The sequence below is a fragment of the Anolis sagrei genome, chromosome 5, assembly GCF_037176765.1.
Source record: "Anolis sagrei isolate rAnoSag1 chromosome 5, rAnoSag1.mat, whole genome shotgun sequence".
NCBI lineage: Eukaryota > Metazoa > Chordata > Lepidosauria > Squamata > Dactyloidae > Anolis > Anolis sagrei.
The window spans coordinates 183,539,889-183,566,632 of NC_090025.1; the positions used below are offsets into that span (position 1 = coordinate 183,539,889).

The following is a 26,744-nucleotide window of genomic DNA, read 5'->3' on the forward strand; positions in this document are numbered from 1 at the left end:
AGTATTCACACCTATGCACTTATAGACTGGGTTTTGTATTTCGATGATTACTGACTTTTGATAGTTCTCTGGTCTATAATCTGTTGAAATGAATGGGAGTCCAGTAAAAAGATTGCATTTGTGGATTGTTGCATTTTGGCTAATTCATTCTGTCCATACATATATCTCTTTAGGTGTTTTTCAGTAGAGAGGAAATTAATGAAATATTGTTACATAAGGCAAATGGTATACTCTTGACAATGACAACAACAGTAATGTAAACACAAGAAGATGGAAGTGATCATGTCATAAAAAAGATCCATGATGTCATCTCCATAGTATTTGGCTTTAATTCAAATCTTTGGGACACTGTACTCTTGGTCCCAAACTGTTTCTCTGATTTAACAATCAGATGCTGTTTCCATTTAACCCATTGAGAAGAAATACTGGTGGTATCTATATAATGTCTACATTTTAAGCTACTTGCCTCAAGGAAGAATTTATCGGATGAGTCATAACATGCTGAGCTTGTGAGCCAATAAGTGCTTCTCAGCAAGGGCTCAAAAAGTGATTCTGTGGTAAAAAAAAAAAATCACCTTTCTAGTTCTAAATATCTATCATCCAATGTCTGGGAGGGGAGATTGGTTTTTGATTTAGAGTAATTGTGCTTTATTGAGTCCCTTGATTAGAAACATTTGATATTCTATCTTTGTTAAGTGTGCAGATGCCCTAACTGGAGCTGAATAAAATGTGAGATTATGAATTATGGCACGCATGCAGGCATCATGAAGCTAGTTGTTCCAGAAAATTGTGTATTTGAAAAAAAAATCGGAGTTGTTTTAAATTCCAGCCTCCAGGGTTAGGAAAAAAATGATTTTTTGATGAAAATGGGTTTTTGGCAAAAATTGTCCCGTCCCCCCCCCCCCCCCCAAATAAATCCCACTAGCAATATAAAAGTATATAGACTATTCCATTTAAGCAATCACTATTTTAGTTGCAGAGCATAACCAACTGTGCTGTATTTTATTTTACGTAAGCTGTAACATAATTCTTTCCTCAGATTTGAGAGAGTTTCTGATTTGTCTGGCATTGTTACAAAGCAATTCAATTTGCATTGTGATATTTTATGGTTGTGCTATGGCTTTCAAACAAATTATATTCTGGTGCTTTTATCTTACTAGCTTTCATCAACCCACCTATTTGGTCCAAACAAATGAAAATACTGTATTATATGGAGACAGTCCTTAAACACACTTGGGTGTAGATCAACCATGTTGCATATTATGGAAAACAAAGATTAGCTTAGTGTTGGGATGAAACCACTGTTCTTTGGGAACTCTTCATATTCATCAACACTTGGGATGACTGTAGAGAACATAACAAGAGTATAAAAATGTGATTATATCTTCAGTTTTATATGAGATGTATGCAGACATAATGACACAATTTGCTCTGTGTGTTCATTATAGGTAATTCACATTTTTCTAAGAGTCCTGACTTTTAATAGCTGATTCCACTGGTTGTAAGTATGTGCCAAGAACAGTATGTGAAGTGTTTATTTAATCCCTTTCAAACCTTTGCCTCAATGGACTTTGTTGTAACTTGATGTAAGCTGCCTTGAGTTCTGTCCTAGGGAAAAGATGAGTTATGAATGCAATAAAACAAGTTGATTTGAAACCTGTAGGAGGGCAGTCACCGGATGTGACTTTGGATCCACCTTTTTGCATAGGTGGTATTGGAAGTGTGCTCTATCTTGGGGCATTATGAATCATAAAAAGGGACCCATTCTTGATAGGTAAAAACTAAGGCCTTCGTCTCTTTGCAGAAAATGGGGCAGGTCGCTGTATATACTGGTACATTACATTCTTTTATCTTTTTCCTGAAAGTTCTTCATCTAAAAAATATTTTGGAAATGAATTAAGGAGGGGACAAGCTAGTTTTCTACTGCTCCAGAAACTAGGACATAGAGCAGTGGATTAATTGCAGGAAAAGGAATTCCACCTAAACATTGGAGGAAATTTCCTGAAATGAAGAGGTGTTCAGCACTGGAATATGCTGCCTTGATATGGTGGAGTCTTCTCTGGAGGTTTTTCAGAAAGCTGAATGGCTCTCAGTCGGGAGTGCTTTAATGGTGTGTTCCTGCATGGCAGGAGGTTGGATTGGATGGGCCTTGTGGTCTCTTCCAATTCTAGGATTCTATTATTCTACTTCACTATTTAACAACTTTTTAAAAATGCCATATCAGTGTTGTAGGGAGGCCAGATTTTATCATGGATGAATGATCTGAAATACGTTTTGACCAGTGGACAATCAGTATACTGAACTCTGTTTTAGAGAGTAAAACGGCATTTATTCTGGAATAAGAGGATATTCTAGTGGAATACAAATGCATGCTTTGTATTATGTAGGATTATATATTATCACTGTATGTATCAGAGAAAAGGATTGTGCTGTAAACATGATGTGTGCTCTTGAATCCTACTGCTCCTATTCCCATGGCTTAGAAACATTGTGGAAGGCAAAGGTCAGGAATAATGGTTCCTGATAGTCCTGCTTCTGTGTGCCTATTCTTCCAAGCATTTGCTTTCTGCAACAGCAAAAATATTCTTCAGTTGTCAAAATTTCAGGTGCTAGTTGCTTTGAAGTCTCACTGTCTTCTCTCTTCTCTCTTCTCCTCTCTCTCTCTCTCTCTCTATATATGATATATCATGCTTACATTATGGTGGCAAAGGCTGGCAGGAAATTTGGCAGGTATAAATTGGATCAAATGGCCCATCTACCATTTATTTAAATCTATAGTGCACACCGTAAATAGTATAAAATGAATTACCACCATAAAGCTTTGATTTAATACCTAAACTACTTAAAACGTTTATATCATCAACTCCCCCAAACTGAACTGTTCAGTATTATTAATATTACTAAACAGCTGTTTCAGCCTCATTCCATTGTGGGTGGATTTTGGTTGATGAGTGAAGTGATTTGCGTAAGAGCCATATGTTTTCACTTACATGATTTCAACTATTATTATCCCTTGCCTTTATCATGAGAAAGAAAAAATACACGGGTTTTTCAGGTTTGGAGCAGTATAGAACATGTATCCACAAGCCAAGCAAAACCATTGTCAGCCTTTTTACCACATTGAAAATCTGCCAATAAACAGCTAGTAATTGGGTAGCTATGTTTCATAGTAGATTATAATCCTGATTATTCAACTAAACCAAATGATATTTAACCTTATCAAGTAGCTTCAGTAATAATTACAGGTCAACAAAGCTCCATGTTTGGCATTTGCTAAGATGCTAAGCATGAAGCTGTTCACACAGTGACAGTCATTTTCTCCTTTGGAAGTTCTAATCATTTTTTTAAAACCCAATATAATTTGTTCCTCTTTTTCTAAAAAAATAAATAAATTAAGGATTTTTTAAAAGAAAGGAATGCTTAAGAAACATTGTGCAAGTATGCTTCCATAAAGTCCTAAGGGTTGGTGATACTGTCACATTTATTTCAGGACATCGCAAGATCTCTTTGAGAGAAATTATACAGTGTTGACACATTGAAGATGTACATTTTCAGAAAGACGTTTTCTCCCTCTCTTGGCACTGAAGAATTCCCAGTCCTGTGAACTGTTCTTGACATGTATAAACTTCTTCCCTTCCATACAAATGTGCCCAACAGAGCATTATACAACTAAAATGTAGTCAGAAGATTTTCTTCTAGGGCATCTGACATTCTTAACTGAGAGGTTAGCAGTGAATTCTCAAATACAGACGGTTTGATGTAATATATTCTTCTTGAAACTGAATATTTTATGACTTGAAGCAATTCTATATTGAAGCAATAACTCCCATGCCTTAGTATGATTTTCAAGGGCCATTTTAATGTATTATGTTGTGGGGAGAGGGATTTTTCATAAGCACATATGCAACAGGCTTCCACAGCAAGTTAGGAAATGTCTGTGTACCCCCCCCCCCCCCCCCAGTTTTCAATGTGGCTAAGGCTGCTTGGCAGCACTGCATTTGTGATTTTGAAATGTGTATTCATGGTCAAATTTTCAGCATAAAAAAGACAGGGGAATAATAAATGAAGCAAAGAGAAGGATTTATGAGAGCTCTGAACACTATGTCAAGACTTTTAGAGTAGGATTCTGACATATTTTGAGAGGTGACATAGAACTCTAACATTTGCAAAATGCTTTATGTTACCTTTGGAAAGATAATGTTCAGAACTATAATAGCTGAGTTCAGAGATATAATAGTTGAGTTATTTTAATGAAATATGATATGTTTTATCATAGATTTTTTTAAAAAACCCATTTTACCACAAATCTTTGGAATGGTCAGCAAAAACAATCTTTTTATATTTTCATACATTTTCATACTTTCACAGTTGAATGTACCAATTAGAGGTGTTCTTGCATTGAGCAGGATTCACGTTTTGAGTCTTCAAGTAAAAGTCGATGGAAATGACCACCAGATATTTTCACTGCTTACCAAAATTAGTTGTTGGTTTTTTTAAAAAAAACAAAACTGGTTTGGAAACTGCAGATCTGAAATAACTCTGTTGAAATGACAAGCTATTCATCATCATAGAGTGTCTATTTGTATATGTAGGTACAGTATACCAAATTCTTTTTTTCTTTCTTGAGATTCATCACTTTTTCTCTTCAGCATCCTTAGCTGTGTAAATCAAAATGCCACATCTGTCAACAAAATCACCCAGAAACTGTTGGTTTCTTTAAGATTATGTTCCTTTCAGCAGAAGTGTGGCAGTTCTCATTATACATTGCAGATGAAAATGTGTGCAATATCTGTTTATCTGTACACATTTCGGAAGAGATCCTCCCTCACAAATTGCTCCACTGCTATCTCACCCCCCTGTTTTTATCCCTAGTTATTTTAATCTGTACATGCGGCCCACTCATTATTCTGTGTCTTGAATGGTTTTATTTTACTGTAATTTTATATTGGTTGCAATATTCTTATAGTGTATGTTTTATGTAATTGATTATGTTGTTGCTTATGTTTTGATTTTATTTTGTTGCTGTGTTGTTGGGCTTGGCCTCATGTAAGCCGCCCCGAGTCCCCGTTGGGGAGATGGTGGCGGGGTACAAATAAAGAAGATGATGATGATGATGATGATGATGATGATGATTATTATTATTATTATTATTATTATTATATTATGGAAGCTTCAACAATAGAAAAACGGTGCTCAGAAACATACAGATAAATCCCAGACAGAAAACAGGTTTCTTTTGACGTAAATCTTGTGTTAGTTCCAACTACCACAGGCTGATTCAATCATTGGAACAAACATAAATATAGACTTCCCATATTATTACGAGAACTCTCAGTTGTGTGAATCACACACTGTGAACTATCTCCTAGGATATCTTGTCCTGGATTAATTATTTACTTATTATTATTATTATGGATTAATGCCAAATATGTTTCCTTACTAACCAAATACATTTATTTAGTTATTTATTTATTTACTTTATTTATAGACCGCTGTTCTCAGCCCGAGGACGACTCACAGCGGTGTACAACATGAAAGCAACAATATTCAAAGCACGATAAAAACAATTCACAACATTATACAAAAAACAGTAACAACATTGTCTATGCTGATCCTTCATTTACTTGTCCCTGTTAGAAGCTGTAAAACCCCAATAAAAAGTAAGAGAATGTATGCAGCCCTTCTTCTCTATACTGTTTCCATAGGTGTATTTTCTTCTCAAAGTGACACTTTTCTCTCAAAAGTAGATCCCACCTCTGTAAAAATCCACTGGAATGAAAATTTATCCTTATCTGTATCTGAATCTCTAGAGAAAAACAATGGCTATTATTGTTGTTATTTGATACACAACAAGATTAGTACACAGCAAACAAGATCACTATGCTGGCTTTTATATTTGATCACACGTCGGACACTTCCCAAGTGTCTAGACCTGTGTGATGTATCGATAAATAATGCATGCAGATCCAAGTAGGGTGGGGTTTTGCATCTGAAAGATGGAAATTTTGTCAGCGCTGATTGTTTTTAAGTGCACATCAAGATCTTTAGGCACTGCATCCAGTGTGCCGCTCACCACTGAGACACCTTTACTGTCTTGTGCCAGAGTCTTTGCAGTTCTGTCTTTTAATCATCAGATCGTGTAACCTTTTCCAGTTGCTTCTCGTCAATCTTGCTGTCATCTGGGATTACAAAATCAATTATCCTTATTATTATTATTATTATTATTATTATTATTATTTAAATTTTTATTAAAGTTTTGCAAATTGTACAAACAACATTTAAAAGGTATAGGAGAGGGTTGGGAGGGGGGGAAGGAGGGGGGAGGGCGGGGAGCTGGTATAGCAATATATATCCGAATGCATCCCTGCAAAACGAAGTCTACAGCTGTCTTGCTTACACATATATTTACCCACTTCCCTACGAGGGAGGAAGGTGGTGAGCACAGTGCTAATCGGGGTAGTGAAGGGACGGGCATAGTGTGAGGTGAGGGGAGTGATGGCTTCCCAATAATCTTTCCGGCGGTTCTATCTTTCTCTTCTCCTAATATCTTCATTCTTCTCACGGCTTCTCTTCATATCCAATTTTCTCTTAGATGTTAATTGAAACGGAATTCCACTCTAGTGAAACTTTGTTTTTTTCCTTATTTAATAAGTACTCATAAAGTCTTCGAACTGTTTCCAGTCTGTCTTTTTCACAGGAGTTTCTGTATAGTAATTATCCTTATTATTATTATTATTATTATTATTATTATTATTATTATTATGCACAACTGGGAAAGAAGTACCTGCTATATTCTCTCTGAAGAGGAGAGAGCTTTTGGTGGCATAATCTGGACAGAGACAACACGTTTTGGGCATATGTCTTTTTGCTGCTGTTGCTATTTTATGATAAACAGCTACGGAAAAGGTAAAAAAAACAAAAGGAAATTTGCTTTCTCTTTTTAGCATGTTTTGCTTTGTGCTGACTCAGAACAGAGGATTTCAGATTATGATGCATTTTTAAGACTTTTTTCAATTTTGAGGAACCCTGGTCATACTTCAACACATAATGGAAAGGAAGTATGTGATACCTAGGCAAGTAAGTGCACTATCTGATGTGCCAGAACCTTTGTTTTGCTAAGGATAAAGCTTACCTAAATGTTTTATTTTTAAAAAAAATCAGAATTCAGTGTTAGGAACCTGGCACACTATGGGCCAGTGTGGTGAAATGATCTATTCAATGGGAACCATGACTCTGGAAATCAGGGTTTGAATAGTCGCTCAGCTAGGGAAACCCACTGGGCAAACTTGGGCAAGTCATGCTCTCACAGCCCTAAAGGCAACCTCCCTCTGAACATAGCTTGCCCAAAAAAATCTCATGAAAACTTTGTACTTGCCATGAATTGGAAATCACAACGTGGCAAACTGAGACCTTGACAGAAAAAATACTCCTAATCTAGATCAAGTGGCAAACTACCGCCCCCTGAGATTATGTTCCTTGAATCGTTCCAGCAAACGGGGAAATTATTATCATAGATGTGCATATCAAATTGTGTGGGAGCAGGAAAGATGATTAATGTGGATTTTAAATCCTGATGTTTAACAGCTAAAATGACTACCTTTGTGTGAGAATTCAATTACTCAGTGTTCACTATAGCCCTTTGTTACCTTTCTCGTTTAGTATTCTGATTATGAAGCTGTATAGTCAGCTGTGTTCCAGGAAAATCTTCTTTGTACAAAGCTTTCAAACAGTTCTCTTAAATAGATTAATTGGGGAGAAAGTTTATATGTTTGGAGGTACAAAAGGGCTTATGCATGCAATTTTGAATGGCTTTTTTCAAAAATGGAAGGAGTTTGCATAGCCACAGACCACATCCTTTCTAGTTAGAGATAGAATTATACTTTTATTACATTTTCCCCATAACCATGCAGTATTATATTTACTTTCATGTGTTGCATTTTTCTCATTGAAAAAACAACAACAACAGAGAACAAGGATAACAAAAATATTGCTGACTCTTCGTTCATGTGGAAACATCTTTATGCTGAAATTTGGTTGCACTGCCCCTTCTGCTTAATTTTAGGCCTGACATTCCCTGATGAGGGATTAGAGGGCTATTGTTTTCTTTCTTTGCATATTAAATTAAAGTAAAATGAATGCTTTTGTGATACTGGAGTATTTCATAGTTTAGCCCTTAAGTAAACAGGAAAGAAAATATAAAATGTGATAAATATTTTAAGGTAAATTAAAGATTCAATAATTACTATTGTCTGTTTGATGAAAGCTAAGCTTGATAGTGCAGAACTCATTAAGTTTCGAAAACAGCCATAGAAGAAACAAGCAAATGGGAAGATGTTGGCATTATGCATTCCTTTTTTCTCTCTTCCAGCATTTCCTAGCACAGTAGTGATCACAAAACAGAATTTACATTGGGCTGTACAAATGATACTAGAATATGCATCAGTGGAAAAGAGGAAATGCACCAATAAAATGAGATTAGGAGAGTGCAGAGAACTGTAGAATATTTGTATATGGTTATTTTTATGTAAAGTTGCAAATTCAGAAATAATTGCCATAATTGGAAATACATTGAGAAAAATTGAGACTGGGTGACTTGTGTGTCTGCTCAACCTGCTTTCAGGTGTTACTTTTGGGCAATCTCAAGGATCCTGTTTTTCTTCTTGTAATTTCTCATTTTTAAATTTGCCTTAGACTGGATAGCTCTTCAACAGAGTATTCTCCTCTGTAAACTAGAACACTTTTCGTAGTTAGATGAGATAGAGCTGTGAAGATAGGAAGAGGTTTTCTTCTCAGTGATTTAGGCCATTGTGGATGGCCATTGATTTAGGATAGAAGAAGAAAATACGATTTAATAACAGTATTTATCAGCAACAAGAGATATTGATATCCTCTAGTGAAATTGTATTTGAAGACATTCTGTAATGATCTAGTAAGATCAAGTGCAGCAGTGATAAACTTCTGTTTTCAGACATGCTGTTCTTCAGAATAGCTATTATAGGAGGGTTATCCAGAAAGTAAAGTTGCAATATTTTTTTAAAAAATACAAAGAATGAATACAATTTAATAAAACTTACATAGGTAGCATAGGTATTACATTATTTTTCTATATACTCACCATTCAATTTAATACATATTGTCACCTTTGGGACAAGTTTTTGATGCCTGTGCCATAGAAGCTTCCCTCTGCCTTTTTCAGCCAGTTCGTCACTTTGATTTTCACTTCCTCCTTATCGGAAAAATGTTTTCCACCAAGATGATCCTTCAATTTAGTGAACAGATGATAGCCCTTGAGTGTGAGATCGGGGCTGTAAGAGGAATGGGTTAAAACATCCCAACCAAATGATGTCAGCAACTCTTGTGTTGCATGAACAGTGTGCAGGTGCGCATTTTCATGAAGGAGACAGACTCCTGTTATCAGCATTCCACAACATTGGTTTTGGATGGCTCTATGAAATTTCTTCATGGTCTCATAATATATTCCGTACCCGTTTTGTCAAATGTTGTCTTGACATTATGTCCTCACCATAAACTGAAACAATTTCACGATGAATCACAACAACCTAAGCATTTAGGTAGCATAGTACAGCGTGAACTTAGCACTTGGAAGGAAATGGAATGAGGACACTCATCTCTTACCTTCACCACAATTCCAGTCGATGAGCTATTGCTTCCTCTAGCTTCCCGCTAAAAGGCAGTGATACCAACTTCCCCTGCGAAAATTCTCCGTGAGAGCTACATGCCTTGTAACCTTACATTCCAGATAACCCTTGTAAGATCCTGGATAAAGGTATACCTTTGGTATGATCCAGAAGGCCAGCACTTAGATTCTACTTCCAAGTAACTTAATTCACACATATTATTCCCTTATTTCATGAGTGACTGCTAGGCAGCAGCAAAAATGTCAGCTCTCCGGAATAGGCAAAACCTTTTTTTCAGGGTAGCACAGGCACAGTGTGTATCTGCTCATGGATCAAAAGGGTTAAATTTAAGTTTCACTTTGACAAAGATGCAGCTAAAAAGTGTCTCCTGGTACAATGTAATATTGAGTCTGCAGCTCTGTAACTAAAAGCCGGCTAGTAAGAGGATTTATGGTGTGTGCTGTCTCAGTTTCTGGTGAAAACATGTCTCAACCAGCTGTGCACACTTTTGAAGATTTCTTGTCTGCCTATCTGTCTGTCTATCTGTTTATGAATGATGGGAGTGTATGTACTTCTTACATACTGCTTTGTAAGAAGAATAAAGCTGCATTCCCATGAAGTACTTGGCTCACATTTTTAAAAACATTGTTATTATAAAATATTATATTTAGTCAAATCTAAAGCTTAATTTTTTGGGCTAAATGGCCTCGCCAAAATTAGGGTGCACTTTAGATTTGCATAATGCGGTCATCTGTACTTTTATATCATAGAGTAACCAGAATAAAGAAAAGAATTCTTGTAAAACAAGATATTAAGATATATCCATCTCTCAGTGTGTGTGTGTGTGTGTGTGTTTTAATTCTGGTGTTGAAGGTAGTATGTGTTTGTTGATGTTTAGCCTGGAGAATAGATGTCTTGGTAAGTGACATACTGACAGATAGCATGTAATTAAAAAGGATATAAAATGCTTACTGCTTTGGAGAAGACAATGAAAGTGAGTTTAAATTCCAAGCAGATATATTTAATTAACTTGCTAGAGTACCTACTAGAATTACGTGATGTGCAGTCGAGCATAGAATCAGGGAACAGTTCAGCAAATAAACAAACTGCCTGGGAAAGCTCCTGAATTATTTCTTTCTAGCAAGCTTCAGAGGCAACTGTTAGACTAACAGCATAATAAAAGATGGCATTATAGTTCTATGTCATCATACAAATAGAACCTAAGTATATTGAAATCTAAAAAGTAATGATGATTTTAATTAGTGAAGATGTTAACTCTGTAGCTGTACAGTGACATTGTGAATCATTGATATTACTGACCAACTACTGAAATATGATGTATTGTTCATTAATATTGATTTTGCTAGTGTATTCCGGATACAAACAAATGGGTTCCTTCCATTATGAAGAATGAATGTGGGAATTGTACACTCAGGCTTCTGTAATGACTCATCAAAACCGTAGAAGAAATTTGGCCTTTGTAGGATTGGAATGAGTCAATTGGGTGATTTTTCTGAATGTTGTCAGTGCATAGGATTAGAGGCTTAAATTCCTAGACTTTTTACATGCAGAGGTTGTTTTGCAAAAGCCAGCTTCTTTTCAGAACTCTTGGTTATACTCTCAGCCAGCATACTCAGAAACTGTGTTGGGTGTAACCTCAGAGGACACAGAAGCATTAATGGATTTGTCCTGTACACCCTTTGCAGTTTTACCTATTTTCTGCAGCTTAGTATTATCCCCTCCGTACAAAGTGTGGAGAGTTTCTGTATGTTCACAATGGGGCTCTGGAAACTGGGGGTGAACATAAGAGCATATTTCTCCCACTTGAAACACACCCTTTCCCCACTGTGCTCTTCTCTTTCATTTTCATTAAAAATGAACCATTATTTATTCATAAAGACTCTTTCTGTCTGTTAACACAGCTTGCAACAGATAATGTAGAAGGGAAAGATGTGCCAGCAAAGTAGCCTTATTAAAGCTCTCTGTGCTAGCAGGAGAATGTATCCTCCAAAGAAGAAGGATCAAGGACATAGTGTTTATTGATCAACTGAAACCTGACATCTGTGTAAAGGAGAAGTTAGAATAAAATATGCTGTTTATCAGACAGACTTAATTGGTTGTTGGGTACAGGTGGTGGCAGTTAATTCTGTGGCATTTCAGTATCTTCTTATTGTACCTTGGGAGTAAAATGTATGACCTGATTTTTCATATTTTGAGAAAGACAGAGTGAAATAAATATGTATAGTATATACAATGGGATATATTTTTGTCTGTGCAGAGATGTGTTTACATATATATATATAGAGAGAGAGAGAGAGAACTATAACATAGATACATAAAACATTTTATATTTTCACATAAGCTTTTTAAAACTGGATGGAAAATTTTATTTTTCAAGCGTAATAGTTATGAGCATTGAATTGCCTGCAATGTATATAGAGTTGGTGATACAAGATAATTTCAATAAAATGAGTTGTTGAATTAACTTTTGAGAAAATACATTTATATTTCTCCTCTTGGAAATGTTCATAGCAGCTCAGAGGTCAACCATTTTTGTTGTCTTCTATTATACTTCTGTCTGTACTGATTTTTGTTTGTGTTATTTTTCTTTGAAAAAATAGTGTCAGAAGTAGCAAAACAAAGCAAACAAACTACTATTTCCTGTTTATACATTCAGGAAAGGGTTTTGTGTGTTCTGTACTGAAGGGGAGAGGGCACATGATAAAACTGCTGCAGTATCCTTCAAAGATATAGAGAGAGCATTTAAGGTATTTAAAAATTAATTTGAGGGTGGTGATGCAAGAGGCGTATCTGTGTTGCTGTTCAAGATATCGCCATTAGACAGTTAGGAATTGTGGGAGTTGAAGTCTAAAGCACTGCAGGGGCAAAGATTGCCCATGCCTGTCTTTGAAGCTGGTGGAAGCATCTTTCTGCATTCTTGGCTTCTCTGCATAAGCAAATTCATTCTCTTAAGCTCCCAGTGCTTCTATAGAGGGAGGAGAGGCTCAGAAAGGCTTTGCTATGGAATCATTAGAAATAATGATTTGATTCTCTATGTGGAAAACACACTCTGAATCATGGTCAGGGAAAATGTGATGGTAATACACCTTTCATTCCTCCTATCAGATTTTTTTTTAAAAGTCCAGAATTTAAGTTTCAAACAAAGTAAGGGGAGAGTATTTATGTAGTTTACAAGGAAGTCTTTTTGGAAAATATGGTTTGTTTTAATCTTAAAAATGCCAATATACAGACAAAATATACAACCTTTTATACATCTGTCACATTTCAGTAATTTTGCTGAATTGACACTTCTGTGTGACACTTCTGACAGTCGGGAGAAAAGAAATATTGTACTCGGCCTGCTTGACGAATTGGACACAACAAAAACAGGTTCACATTCAGAAACAGGTTCACCTGAAAAGATAGTTTACTTGAGCCCAGAGAGATGGAGATAGAAGGAAAGGGGTGGTTTCATTGATTGCTGCAATGTGGCTCCCCTAACACACGTTGCTGACACATAATAATAGTTAAAAAGAACTTTGTAATGTTGAAGGCTTTAATGGCCGGAATCACTGGGTTGTTGTAGGTTTTTTTTGGGCTGTTTGGCCATGTTCTAGAGGCATTCTCTCCTGACATTTCACCTGCATCTATGGCAAGCATCCTCACCTCACGAAACGTCAGGAGAGAATGCCTCTAGAACATGGCCATATAGCCCGAAAAAACCTACAACAACCTAAAAAAACTTTGTGTATTCCACCCTATCTCCCCTGTCCTGGGGGGACTCAGGACAGATTCCGACATACAAAAAGGCAAACATTCATAATGTTTATGGAATGGAACAAAGTGCAGTATAATCTGACATGATGCCACAAGAATGTGAGTGTATATTATTGTTGCTTTAAACTGTTTATTTTATGATGTCTTATACTTATCATTGATGTATTTGGATTGTTGTTTACATGATTTTAATATGTTGTAAGTCGCTTTGGGACCTTGAGGGAGAAAAGTGGGATATAAATAAAAAATCGTTGTTGTTGTTGTTATTATTATTATATAGACTGTCAAAATGGTAAAACAAAATAAGTGGCAAAAATCCTATTCTCTTTCCAGAAAAACATAAATTTTAATGTTGAGCATTTTGAGAGTTGGGATGCCAACCTATTTAAAAGATGAATTACATCTGTGAAGGGAAGAAGTTCATGATAAACAATTCATCTTTTGGGGTGAGGCAGGGAAAGAGTGGTGGAAAGAATCTGGAATGGCCAAGGCTGCAAAAGCAGCTGGAGTAGGTGAGGGATTCACTTGATCTGAGAACTTCAATTTGCCCACCTTTGTTTTAAAAGATTGAATACTCAGGTCATCTAATTTATATCCTAATCTGTATCTTCAATGAGAAAGCAAGACAAAATACCCCTGGTGTTAGCTGATGATTTTAATCAGCAGTGGATTGCATTTAGTCTTGTCTCCTGGATTTAGACAAAATGAATGCACCAAGGCTATATAGAAGCAGTTTACTAAAATAAATCTTAGCAGACACTAATCTCTCTTTTACTTGCTAGATAAACATTGATAATTATACTTGTTTGGTCAAGACCCGTTTTTTAAGGCTTGTTCATTTTCATTTTTTGTGTGTTATCACAGTAGGTAGAAGTAATTTCTTTGAAATCACTAAATGTTGCCATTCTTCGTAAAAGATAGAGGTTTCTGAATGCTCATCTCTTTTTAGTTAGTATGTATTTATCATCCTTACCGAGGAACAAAGCTTTTAATTTTGTACTGTAGGTTTTTGTGTGCAAGGGGACTTATGATTAGAGCATGGCTGTGTGAAATTGCAAAGTGATTAACATCTAAGAGTTTTAACAAAAGTACCAACCATGGAATTGTTAGGATTATCTTGCTGAAGTTAAGACTCCTGGGGTGAGCAGCATATCGAATGCAGAGTTTTCTTTAAGCAACTGTATTACCAAACAATATGGAAGAAAAGTTGGTAACATACTCTTAAAACACCATATTTAACTGTACAAAGCTCCAGGAAATGTTTGCTGTTAGGTTGGATTTTTCTAATTGTGCTTCCTTTTAAAACATGCATCAATGCAAGTGTTACGGGGGTGGTTTTAAGTACTGTTTACAGGAGAAGATTTGATCAATTATTAAAACAAAAAGAGCAACTGGCCTCTATCTTAGCTAAACTTAGACTTTAATCAGGTTTTCCAGATCATGTACTTTCTTAACAATTATCATAGGCAATTTTATAACTTTTGCATTACTGGAGATATATCCTTTTCTTTGAAAAGACACACATAGTTCTCTTAGCCCATGTGCATATAAGAAAAAGTGGTTTGTTTATCACAAGCCTGTGTAGGCAATGTATCTACAAAAAAATTAAATAAATTGATTCTTTGGAAGACCAGGACATGAACTGAGTTGTCACACTTCTTACAATCTTGTTGTTAAGAGTACTGTTGGTGAACATTTGTATTGATAGCTATTTCACACACTGGTGCCTATATTCAACCTTCACATAATACATTAGCATGCTGCTTTAAAAATTTTTTAGCAGGATAACCAGGCTTAGGGTGGATAGAATAAGTGTTTTCCACAAATGTTTTATGCTAAGCTTTAAAGGATTGCTGAATAGTTTAAAATATCCGGCTTCACGAACCATTAGGTGGTGTTACTGTATCCCTGTGAGAAGCTGCACGTAGGCACTAATTAAGACTGTGATGAATTTGCCTGCTTGCTTCCTCCTACACCTTGCAGTTATGTATAGAAAAGAACTGTGTGCTTATGTTTTTTTTTCTTTTTTTGTCTCCTCACAGTCATAATGAACGAAAAGTGACTTGCAAGCATCCTGTTAATGGGCAGCCATCACAGGACAACTGCATTTTTGTTGTGAATGAACAGTAAGTGATTGTTTTGCTTAGTAATTACAGAATTCATTCATATTACTATTCATATTAAGGTTGACTATTCAAATATTGTCACGTGACCATCCAATTGACTAAATATTATCTGACTGCCGAAAAATATTCCACATAGTTAAGAATGTTCTTATATAAATCAGTCCATGTTTTACATTTTATCACAGATTGATCTCATAGCAAAATTCAGAGGGGGTTTTGTTGCTTGCCCAGCCTTCTTCAAGAGTTAGTTTAAACCCATACACATAGTATGCACATAGTAGAAAATAGTCGCATAATTTTGTAAATTCAGCAAAAATAAATTTACTTACACTTTTCACCTGTGATTTGCCTTCCTACTAGATAATTACATAAGCTTGACAGATGATCCTCTGTAATTCACATATTTCTTGGGACCATTAATCATTGCTAAAGTTGTCATTCCAAAAAAGAAAAAAAATACACTAATTCTTATGTTCACAATAGCAAGCAAACCATTTTCACATAAACAGTGGTGAATGAGATATTTTAGATTTGGATTTTTTTTGTTTAGCCATAAAACGAGTATGATAGTTTCAGTCAAGTGCAATAATTGGTATAAGCCAATTCGTGGAATTTAAAGCTTTCTGTGACTACTAGTCATGATGGCTGTACATGACACTCTAGTTTCTTCTTGGTCACAGTGCCTCACAGAAAAAAGCACCTATACAGAAGCCCCATGCAGAGCCTTATAGAGCAGAGTAGCTTGGTGGGACATCCATGCCCCTCTCATATACCACACACATTCCAGGCTACCAAGCTACTACCCCCTCAGTTTTCATCTATTCGCTAGCAGACTGACATCATTTAATTTTCTTACCAGAATTTTTTTTGCTTTTTGTATTTTTTCCTAGTATTTTTACTTCCTTGTTTATATCATACTACATGTTCCATTCTTTGTGTTTCAATCCTTTTCTAGCTAGAAAAGGAGATCTTTTAGCTTTATCTCAAAACTTTGGTCCCGTCCCATCTCTCCACTCCATTTCCCATTTTTTTTCCAAATATTGTCTCCCCTCCAACTGAAAGATCATTCTCTCCACCAAGCATTCCCAGTGTTTGTTCTGTTTTGGGAAAGGCCATGTGTTGGAGAAGTGCCCTACTACATTTCAAGTTGTCATTCTTCTGGTGTAGCAAAAAATAAAATCAAAGTTTTGGTAATAAAGACTGTACATTGGAGAGAAAAACAAAATAAATATGCTTTTTCTGATCAGCAGTTGATGCCTGAAAAACATGGAGTAAAACACACTTTCTGAAATTTCAAGCTGTTGTCCTTCCCCTGGAGTAGCAAAGTTCAGTTACCTATAATATTCATTTTTCATCTTTCTTATTAATGGAATCAGGATCATTAAAATTAAAAAGAACAACCTGATGTTCCCATACATCATGTCAAATTAGAATATATGAGTGTTCCACTTTACTTTTTGTTAATGCCTTTATAGATATAGTCAACTCTCTGTTCTTCTCCTAACCAAATGTCTGAAACTATAGGTTGCATCCTTACTATTCCTCTCACATACCAGTTTTTGTTCTTCCTACAGGAGATTGTATCTTTCAGGGTCTATCATATTCACCTATTCATTGTCATATTCAAGTAATATTTTTCACCTAAGTCTGTTCCTTTAGCATGACTTATCTTTGGTTTTTACATGCTCAATGTCATCCTTAATGCATTTAACTCATATCAAGAGTTCCCTAATAACCTCCCAGTTTGTCTGTGATTGCTTTAAAATTGTACATTTCCTTATCTGACTATGATAAGTTCACTATAATTGTCCAAACAATTAACATCTTGGAAGGGAGAAGAGTAGATACATAGCAGTTCTGGCAGTATCACCTGCTGGCTTTCATTGACTAAAGAAAATGTTGAAATACAGAAGTTATCCACCCAAAGACTTTAAGGAATATGGGAGTTTCGTCAAGCTCTTGATTGCTGTAGGCATGCTTGACTTCATTCATTCCAGAACCAATAGCTTGTTTGCCTAGGTTTTCTTTGCATGCAATTTGCATGCAGTTGCCTTGCTGCATTTGTTCTGCTAATCTGAGTTTCTGTATTAAACTTGCTTAAAGAGTGATTCAGAAGAGTGTACACATCAAATTTATATACACCATCAAGCACTTAATCCCCTCCCCCTCCCCCAGTGCCAGAGGCCTGAGTAATGGGGTTTGGGTGGGATGCAAGGAAAGCCTAATAGAGAGAGAACTTTCATATGTTGTTGAAATATCCTAGCAAAATTCTACTAGAGATTTTTTTTTAATCTGAGCTCTTTTTTTTGCCACAATCTCTGAATAAGTTGCTTGCTGTGAAATTGAACAAGTAAGCATATCCAACATTTATTAAAAGGATAGTTTTAATAGTTGTTTGCAGAGACAGCAGGTTTTAGCTTTATTGCATATTCTGTTTCCAGGGCTGCAGCAACTATGACATCTGAAGAAAAGAAAGACCGGCCAGTAAACATGATAAGTGAAGCTGCACACTATAATTTGACATCAGATTATGCTGCACATCCAATGAGTCCTCTGGGCAGAGTAAGTTGTTATATCTAGCATGCATTATTTATTAGTACAAAATTATTCAGCTAGTCAGTGCAGCATGGCACTGAAAGAGAATTACGTCGACAGTTTGAGGCAAGTCATCTCATTTTCAAATGTTAAGGCACTAGCTCTGTGTTGTTACTGTTCATATTGCTGTTATTGTTACTATCATCATCATTGTCATCACTATCATGATTAATGTATCCGCCATTTTTTTAGAGTAAAAAACCTTTTCAGGTTGCTGTCCAACTTTCCAAATAGGAAAACAAGTAATGTTTTAGCCAGCTGTGAAGTACCATAGTCCTGTGTCTTTGTCATATGCACTTACCAACATAGGTATCAAGTGATGAAGCTGCATGCCATACATAAGTTGAGGACAGGTTTGGGGTCATGTAACAAACAAATATTTTATCCCATTTTAAAATACATAGAGGGAGCATACTTAGAAACAGCTAAAAAGGGGGACTGAGTCTATGTTCATTCGAGAGGTTACAAAGAGTGCTTGTTTAAATCACATTCTGATCTTAAAATATTTACATGTACACAAATGCAGATAGGGAAAGGAATATAAATGAGGAAAAAGAATGAGAATGTGGTATGAAAGGGCAGGGATAGAAGAGCAAGGAAGGGAACTTGCCTCTATTGAGAACCCAGTGCAAAGGCAATAAGAAGAGGCAGAGGCTCAAGCAGCCTACCCCAACTTGTTGCCCTTCAAATGTGGCTGTAGAATTAAAAGAATTGTAGTCCATAACATCTGGAGATTATCTGATTATTAATCTGGGTTTTACTTCATATATGATTTCCCCCAAGATGGATTACTGACTTTCTGCCCATGGTTTTGGGACGCTATACTTGAATTTGATCTTTAATCACAGTTCCTTATTAAGTCAGGTCTTTCATATTTTATTGTGTAGTGGCAAAATCCAAAATTTGGCAAGATGTGAAACTTAAATGAATGGTCAAGAATTCATTAAAATGCCTTCAAGCCCCCAATGTTTATATTAAAAACACCATGTAGAGAATGGCACTCAGAAAAGCGTAAATGGGAAAAATATCTCGTGTTTCAGCTGTTCTCTAGTACATATAATTTGATTCTAAAACTGCCATATGAACCTGAGACTAATGAAACTTAGTGGTTCTTATTTCAGTTTAAGTCCATTTTTTTCACACACAAAGAGTACTTTAATAAATGTTATTTTTTCAGGCAGCTAAAATGCACACAGTTAGCTTTTAGTTAAAAGGAAACAGCCTACTATTTTTTTACTATTCAAATTGTTAATCCGAAATAGGAGAAAAATATCCAGCTCTACTGTCATACACTCATTTTTTTAAAAGTTCTTATCCATTTGAGACCAAGCCTCAGATGAAATGTTAAAACTGAATGAAAAAGAAGATCAAATTCAACCCCCGAAGTTCCCCGAATTTTCTATTAACAGTACAGATTAGGAGAGATAGTTAATATCACAGAGTTATCAGAATCAAAAATGTCATTAACAGTTTGGAGAACCAACAAGATAAATTTTAGTAGGGAAAAAGGTAAGATACGACACTTAGGCAGAAGAAATGTCAACAGTACACATGAAAGGAATTGAAGAGTCTTAATAGATAACAAGCTGAGCATGAGTCAACAGTGTGATGTGGCAGTTAAAAAGGCCAGAAAGTATAACATCTGGATTAAGGGAACTAGTAATATCACTCTATTCCGTTTTGGTCAGACCTCATCTGGAATACTTAGTTCCAGGCACCACAATTGAAGGAGGACAAAAAGGTGAAAAGTGCCGGGTCAGGAGTTGGGGGGGGGGGGGGTTGACCAAAATTCTACAAGATCAGGAAACCAGGCACTATGAGGAAAGATGTTGGAGTCTGAATATATTTAGCCTAATAAAGGTTAATAGGTGACATGATCTTCATGTTTAAATATTTAAAAGGATATAATATTGGGGATGGAATAAATATGTTTTATTCTGCTCTTGAGATTCCACATAAACATCAGAAAGACATTCTTGACAGTGTAATATGCTGCCTTGGCCTGTGGTGATGTCTCCTTCTTTGAAGATTTTTCAGTGGAGTTTTGCCATCTGTCAGGGATATTTTGATTCTGTATTCCTGCATGACAGAACAGGATTGCACTGGATGCCCTTGTGATGTCTTCCAACTTCCTTGTGTTGTGTTCCTATGATTTCAAGGAAAAGCAGTACCTGAACCACCTTTTTATTAATTGATGCTACGTATGATACCCTTGCAAGACCCCTCAGTAAATAAAGTTATTTGGAGGCATTTTTAGCTCCCAAATGCCAAAAAGGTGTTGAAACAGATGGTAAACCCCACAACCAAGTCTCTGAAAAAATGACTGAAAACGAAACTGGAAGTGATGTCATGTCATTTCTGGTTTTTCTTGGACTGCAAACAATGTTAGAAGAGTGAGTAAATGACCCTTGTCTCTGGTGTAGTGACCCATCTGTGTAATTCCCCAAGTCCTATCTATAAATTGCATGCTCATGTTTTCCAATTATCTTATTAAATACAAGTTATTTTCAAGTTATTTGAATTTGAGCTAATTATCACAGAGGCAGTAAAATGAGCATAATTGCTGTTACATTACTAATGCATTCATGCACTAGAGAAGCAAAAGTCTTACATAATTGTTATGGCGAATAAACAGCCTGGAGACATCGTTGACTCCAGATTCAGTAAGCAACTAACTATTCTTTCTGCACCGCACTAGAGTGCTTATGCTGACCCTCAAACCCTAATCCCTAGGGATCCTGCTACTCTTGCTTCCCCAATTATTCTTTTCTGGACTGGGTTATTAAGCCTCAGAGACCCCCTTCTAAATGTAGACTTGTAGTTGTGTTGTTGTGTGGCTACTTTGTTCTTTTTGAATGAGTTTCCTGGCTCCAGTTCAGGCTTGATAGTTACTCAGAGACAGGTTTAAAGCAACTACAAGAATAGTACTGAACACAGTAGAAAAATACATTCAACCATTAATAATTCATTATTTTAGCTCCCGAAAACCATAGCTAGTTCTTCTTTCTTTCTCAAATCCAAAAATATGTTTTTCACTTTTCAGAGCATAGACTGGGAAGTCCTTAGAGAAGGGCATTGTTCCCTTTTGCTTTCCAAACTGCCATGGGCACAGATCAAATTATTTTGAAAAACACAAATGGGAAATGCAGCTCTCCACCTTCTGTTGCGTGGGAGATTTTGAATAGGTGCCAGGTCTTTTAGGCTTCATACTATTACAGTGCAGCATTAGAGTTCACTGTGTCCAGACTTTAACACTAACATCCACTTGTTCTCTGTCTTTGGAGGCTTTCTCCTTCCTGTTATAGGCTGAGAATGTGTATGTGAGAGTGATTAATATCTCTTTGTAGCTTACAGAAATCCATTTTTCTATTGAACTTCTCAGCACAGACATCTTTTTTTATCTAGATTAGTGTTGCTAATTGTTCTCTTATGATAGTTTGACATGTAAGATAGTCTAAGAAATGATCCCAGACTTTTCAGTACCCACTTTTGGAGATATCTGGAGTCCCTATGGTTGCTTGTGTTGACAGTACCATATTTCCAGTAGACTTCTAGGTTCCCAATAAATTCAATTACAACTCATAAACTGGCAGAAAACAGAACTGTGATTTACTTTTTTGGGGAATCCGTAGTGTGCCTCAATATTACTGCTATGTAGTGAACACAGACAAAGGACAATATTATTACCCCTCTTTTATTACCCTTTGCTCTAGTGCCTACATAGCCGAGAAGGGGAGTAGTAGTAGTAATAATAATAATAACAACAACAACAACAACAACAACAACTTTATTTATACCCTGCCACCATCTCCCCAAGGGGACTCGGGGTAGCTAACATGAGGCCACGCCCATCAATATAATATACACAATATAACACAAAAACACAACAGAAAATCAAAAAATAAAATAACCTTTATCTGCATTGAGATCCCTCCAGAGCAACTGAACTAGATTAGACAGAAGCAACATTTAATATAAATGTAGCTTTGTGTTGCTACATTCATCATTATTATTCTCCTGTATAATTTTTAAACACATTATCCCTGATGAAGAAGCCAGTGGGGTTTCAAATGCTTGGCTGATGTAATTTGGGCATTTTAGTTGGTCAATAATGGTAGCATTCATTTGTGGATTTTGTATTTGGTTGTATTCTTCATTGCTGTGGTTCTTAGGAAATAAGAGGAACCTTTCTGAACTGGGCATCAGATTCTTTACAGTGAGCTCTAGACTTTTCAATTCTGTTTGAAAAAGAGAGCTGAATTAGCAATCATCTGAACTTTGCAGTTTCAGCAGTGAAAAATTAGACCAATTAATGCTTTCATCTTCTTTGTTTCCATGATGAGTTTTGGACCGATCAACAGCAACAACATGCTGTCAAGTAGGTCAAGCATAAAATGCAACCTACATCTGAAATGCATCCGAGTGGGAATAGTTTTCATTAGTTCACCAGAATCTAAATCCCAACGACTTGATGAGAGTTGGCAACAATAGTAATTAAAGAAAGCCTGAAGGGGGGAGTTATGTTATGATGTACAACCTTACAGTATTAGTTTCCCTTTGGTATTAATCAGAATACCTTATGAAGGTGATACCTAGGGAAATTATTCTGACCACAGTTCAAAAATGCCTTCATACGAAGTATGATAAGGTTATAATTATCATGGTTTGCAATCTCTGGAAAAAAAATAAGAAATTTAAATTCAAAAAGAAAATCAATACATTTTAGCATGCCTCATCATTAATCCATGGGAAAAATTCTGCTGCAACTACATAATTATTTGCAAATTCAAAAACGTATAATTTTTTCACTTCACTTTGCAAAAGAGCTGATGCAAAATATTGAATTTTTTGCTATTGCAAGGTGTAGAAAACTGACAGTGCATTAACCATAATTCTTATTCACAATTCTTGCTAAAATGTGCATTGGTAATACTCATGTATTGCTCCAACAAATGTTTGATTGTCATGATCATTTATTATTTATTCCTTAATTTTTAGTTATCTGTTACATCGAATAGATAAGAAAGACAGTGTGGTATCACCATTATGCTTGTATCTTTTTTGCCCTTCATAAGCAGGCTTGTTTTGTTAAATCGCTTTTTAATTTAAGGATATACGTCACATCATTGATTGCCAATAATTCTCTAATGGACTACGTATCATAGAAATATCTACAACAGTTGTAACAGTTAATAGAACTTGATTGTGCATTTCCAAATATAGTCTTCCAGTCGAGCTATGGGAAGGCAAGATATAAATATATGAAGTTACAAGATGGTTCAAATAATGTTATTTAATATTTCAGAGTATTAATAAATTCTGGATACAGTATATGATATACTGTAGAGTCCATCTTTAATCATCCTGGTCAATTTCATCTAGAATGTCTATGTTTTTTAGTGTCTTATGTTTTCTTGTTTATTTGTAACATCCAATTTACTACAAAGCACATTCATTAGATAATTTCTACTTCTTTGGTGTTCTAAGATGCTTCTTTGTTTGCTGCACCCCAAAAATGCTCAGGAACAGAATGGTGATAGACCTCAAGTTTGTCCATCCCACTCCTTCTGTTTGCTCTCATTACACAGACAAATGAATAGCCAAATGGGGGTAATCTTGCACTAATTTGATTTCACTCAAGTTGCTTTTCTCACATTTTAGATTCCTTGCCAAATCTCTTCAGGAGTGATCCTAGATAGGAAACATATGAGTGGGCTTATTATAACCAAAGTCAGCTGCTTTGGTGCTATGGAAAGTAATATGAATCTTAACCACTCTCAGAAAAAAATATGTTTTTATCATTTTGAAAGTAGGATAACAATTAGAATATGGCCTCTAAACCATGGCCATATAGCCCGAAAAAACCTACAACAACCCAATTAGAATGTGCTTTTAAATTTCTAATTTTAGGTTTCCTGCAGTTAGAATGAACTGAGGGATTTTGCTGTATTCTCAACCATAGAACAAAAAATAAAGCGGACCTTTCGTTTGCTGTCTTGCTGTACCTTCAGCAAGAATTAAAGTGGCTTGTATTGTGCAGCATTTAATAATTTTCAAAGAGAGCCTGTGCATTAGTTATGAGTTTGGTACTTATTCAATATGAAGTTGTTTCTTTTTAAAAAACATTGCCTATTTACCATACATCCCAGTTTTCCCTAGATAGTCCTTCAACAGCTAATAAAATATTAAATCATAGCATCCATTGTGTGGCTGATAGTACATGATGTCCTCTGCTGCAAGTGCACAATGAGACAGACTGTACATAACCTTGAAAATATTTCTGAAGTTTGATGTTATATGTTTATTACCTTGAATCATACAGCTGCAACCCAGTTTGGTTTTATTCCTTTTAATCAAGAGTTGCAAATGGCTGCTCAACAAGTGAATAGCAGAGTGAGACAGACATAGCTCCTTACAAATCCTGCCGTTCTAGCAGAACTAGAAATGCTAAGCTTGAAGTTTGGTGAACCTCCTAAAATAGAGTGATGTGAGCATTATCACTTTGAACTACACATCTATCTAATCAGAGTTTTGTGCCTCTTCAGGAAAGTCTGGTTGGATAGAACACATGTGATAGCATTGTTACAAGAAAGATTTAAGTCTCATCATGAGTTTAGCTTAAGTAACACGAGCACCTGCTTGTACAGTTTTAATGGATTACTTCCAATTAGTGCAACCCGAGGATGTAGACAAGATCTTTGGAGCGGTGAGGACTACCATGTGCATCCTAGACCCCTGCTCATCCTGGCCGATAAAAGAAGCCAGAGGGGGTTTGGCAGAGTGAGTGAAGGTGGTGGTTAATGCCTCCTTACAGGAAGGCAATATTCCAGCCAGCTTAAAACAATCACTGTTGAAAAAACCATCACTGGACCCTACTCAATTTGTCAACTTTCGGCCAGTTTCCAATCTCTCCTTTTTGAGCAAAGTCCTGGAACATGTGGCCTCGCAACTCCAGGCGTTCTTGGAAAACACAGATTACCTAAATCTGGTGCAGTCTGGCTTTAGGCCAAGACATGGTACCGTGATGTGTCCCTGTTGGTTCTGCTGGACCTCTCAGCAGCCTCCAATACTGTTGACCACGGTGTCTTTCAGGGGCACCCTGTGGGAATGGGTCTCTGGTCGTTCCCAGAAGGTGTTGAGTGACATCTGCTCAATCCCACAGCCTTTGTGCTGTGGGGTCCCGCAGAGCTGAATACTGTAACCCATTATGTTTAACATCTACATGAAGCCATTAGGAGAGATCATCCGAAGTTTCAGGGTGCAATGTCACCTGTATGGACATGATGTCCAACTCTGTCACTCCTTCCCACCTGCTACTGTTCAGGTCCTAAACCGGTACTTGGCCACAGTGTCAGTCTGGATGGAGCAAACAAATTGAAACTGAATTCAGACAAGACAGAGGTCCTCTTGGTTAGTTGTAAGGCCGAACAGGGCATAGGGTTACAGCCTGTGTTGGACAGGATTACACGACCCTTGAAGACGCAGGTTTGCAGTCTGGGAGACTCATCGCTGAGCCTGGAGCCCCAGGTTTCAGCAATGGTCAGGGGAGCTTTTGTACAATTAAAACTTTTTTGCCAGCTGTGCCCGTACCTTGGGAAGTCTGACTTGGCCATGGTGATCCACTCTTTGGCTACATCCTGCTTAGATTACTGCAAAGCGCTCTACGTGGGGTTTCCTTTGAAGACTGTTTGGAAGCTCCAAATGGTCCAACAGGTGGTAGCCAGATTGCTTACAGGAAATTGCTTACACACAGGGAGCGTACAACCCCCCTGTTACGTCAGCTCCACTGGCTGTCTACCTGCTACCAAGCACAATTCAGAGTGCTGGATTTAGCCTATAAAGCCTTAAACAGTTCCAGCCCAGCTTACCTGTCCGAATGTATCTCCCCTATGAACCATCTCGGAGATTGAGATAATCTGGAAAAGCCCTGCTCTCAGTCCTGCCTCCTTTCCAGCCGTGGTTGGTGGGGACGAGAGACAGGGCCTTTTCAGTGGTGGCTCCTCTGTTGTGGACCTCGCTTCCCAGTGATATTAGATCAGCACCTTCCCACCTGACTTTCAGAAAAAAAGGTGAAAACATGGCTTTGTGACCAAGCCTTCGGCAACTAATACACTGCAATAAATGACTTAGATTTGTGTGTAACAATTATTGGAATGGCCCGACCTTGATTGTGGATAACGTGATTATATAGCTGTAAGTGGTATTCTTATGTTTTAATTGCTTTTAACCTTGTTTAGATTTTTTACTAAATGTTATTTAATTGTTGAATTTTTTAAGGCATTGAATTTTGCCTCTGCTGTAAGCCGCTTTGAGTCCCCTTCAGGGTTGAGAAGGGCGGGATATAAATATAGTAAATAAATAAATATATTTATTTAAGTTCACATTTTAAAAAGAAAGAAAAAAGAAAGGTTGTATAATATCCCCCCTCCCCTCGATCTCGGGCTAAAGATAGAGTGTTATGTGTTCTCGCCCTTTGTAAAGAAATAGTTCTATGGTTATGTAATATCTTATTAAGCCCTGGTTTTAAATGTTTTGATCCATTGAAGCCTTGGGAGTTGTCTCTGTCCCTTTGTAGCAAACTTAAAGACCTGAACCAGCAGAATCTGCA

The 26,744-nt window shown here is 36.5% G+C and overlaps 1 protein-coding gene across 20 annotated transcripts in view; it reads left to right on the forward strand.

The window, feature by feature from the left end:
• Positions 1-26,744, forward strand: part of PLEKHA5 (pleckstrin homology domain containing A5) — a 187,089-nt gene that overhangs the window by 95,717 nt on the left and 64,628 nt on the right. For all 20 annotated transcript variants that reach the window (XR_009631569.2, XM_060776630.2, XM_060776628.2 and 17 more), the window contains 2 exons: positions 15,458-15,541; positions 17,983-18,103. Coding sequence is in view for 19 of the 20 variants with exons in the window: in XM_060776630.2 (XP_060632613.2) it covers positions 15,458-15,541; positions 17,983-18,103 (205 nt within the window). In the remaining variant the exon portion in view is untranslated. The remainder of the gene's footprint in view (positions 1-15,457; positions 15,542-17,982; positions 18,104-26,744) is intronic.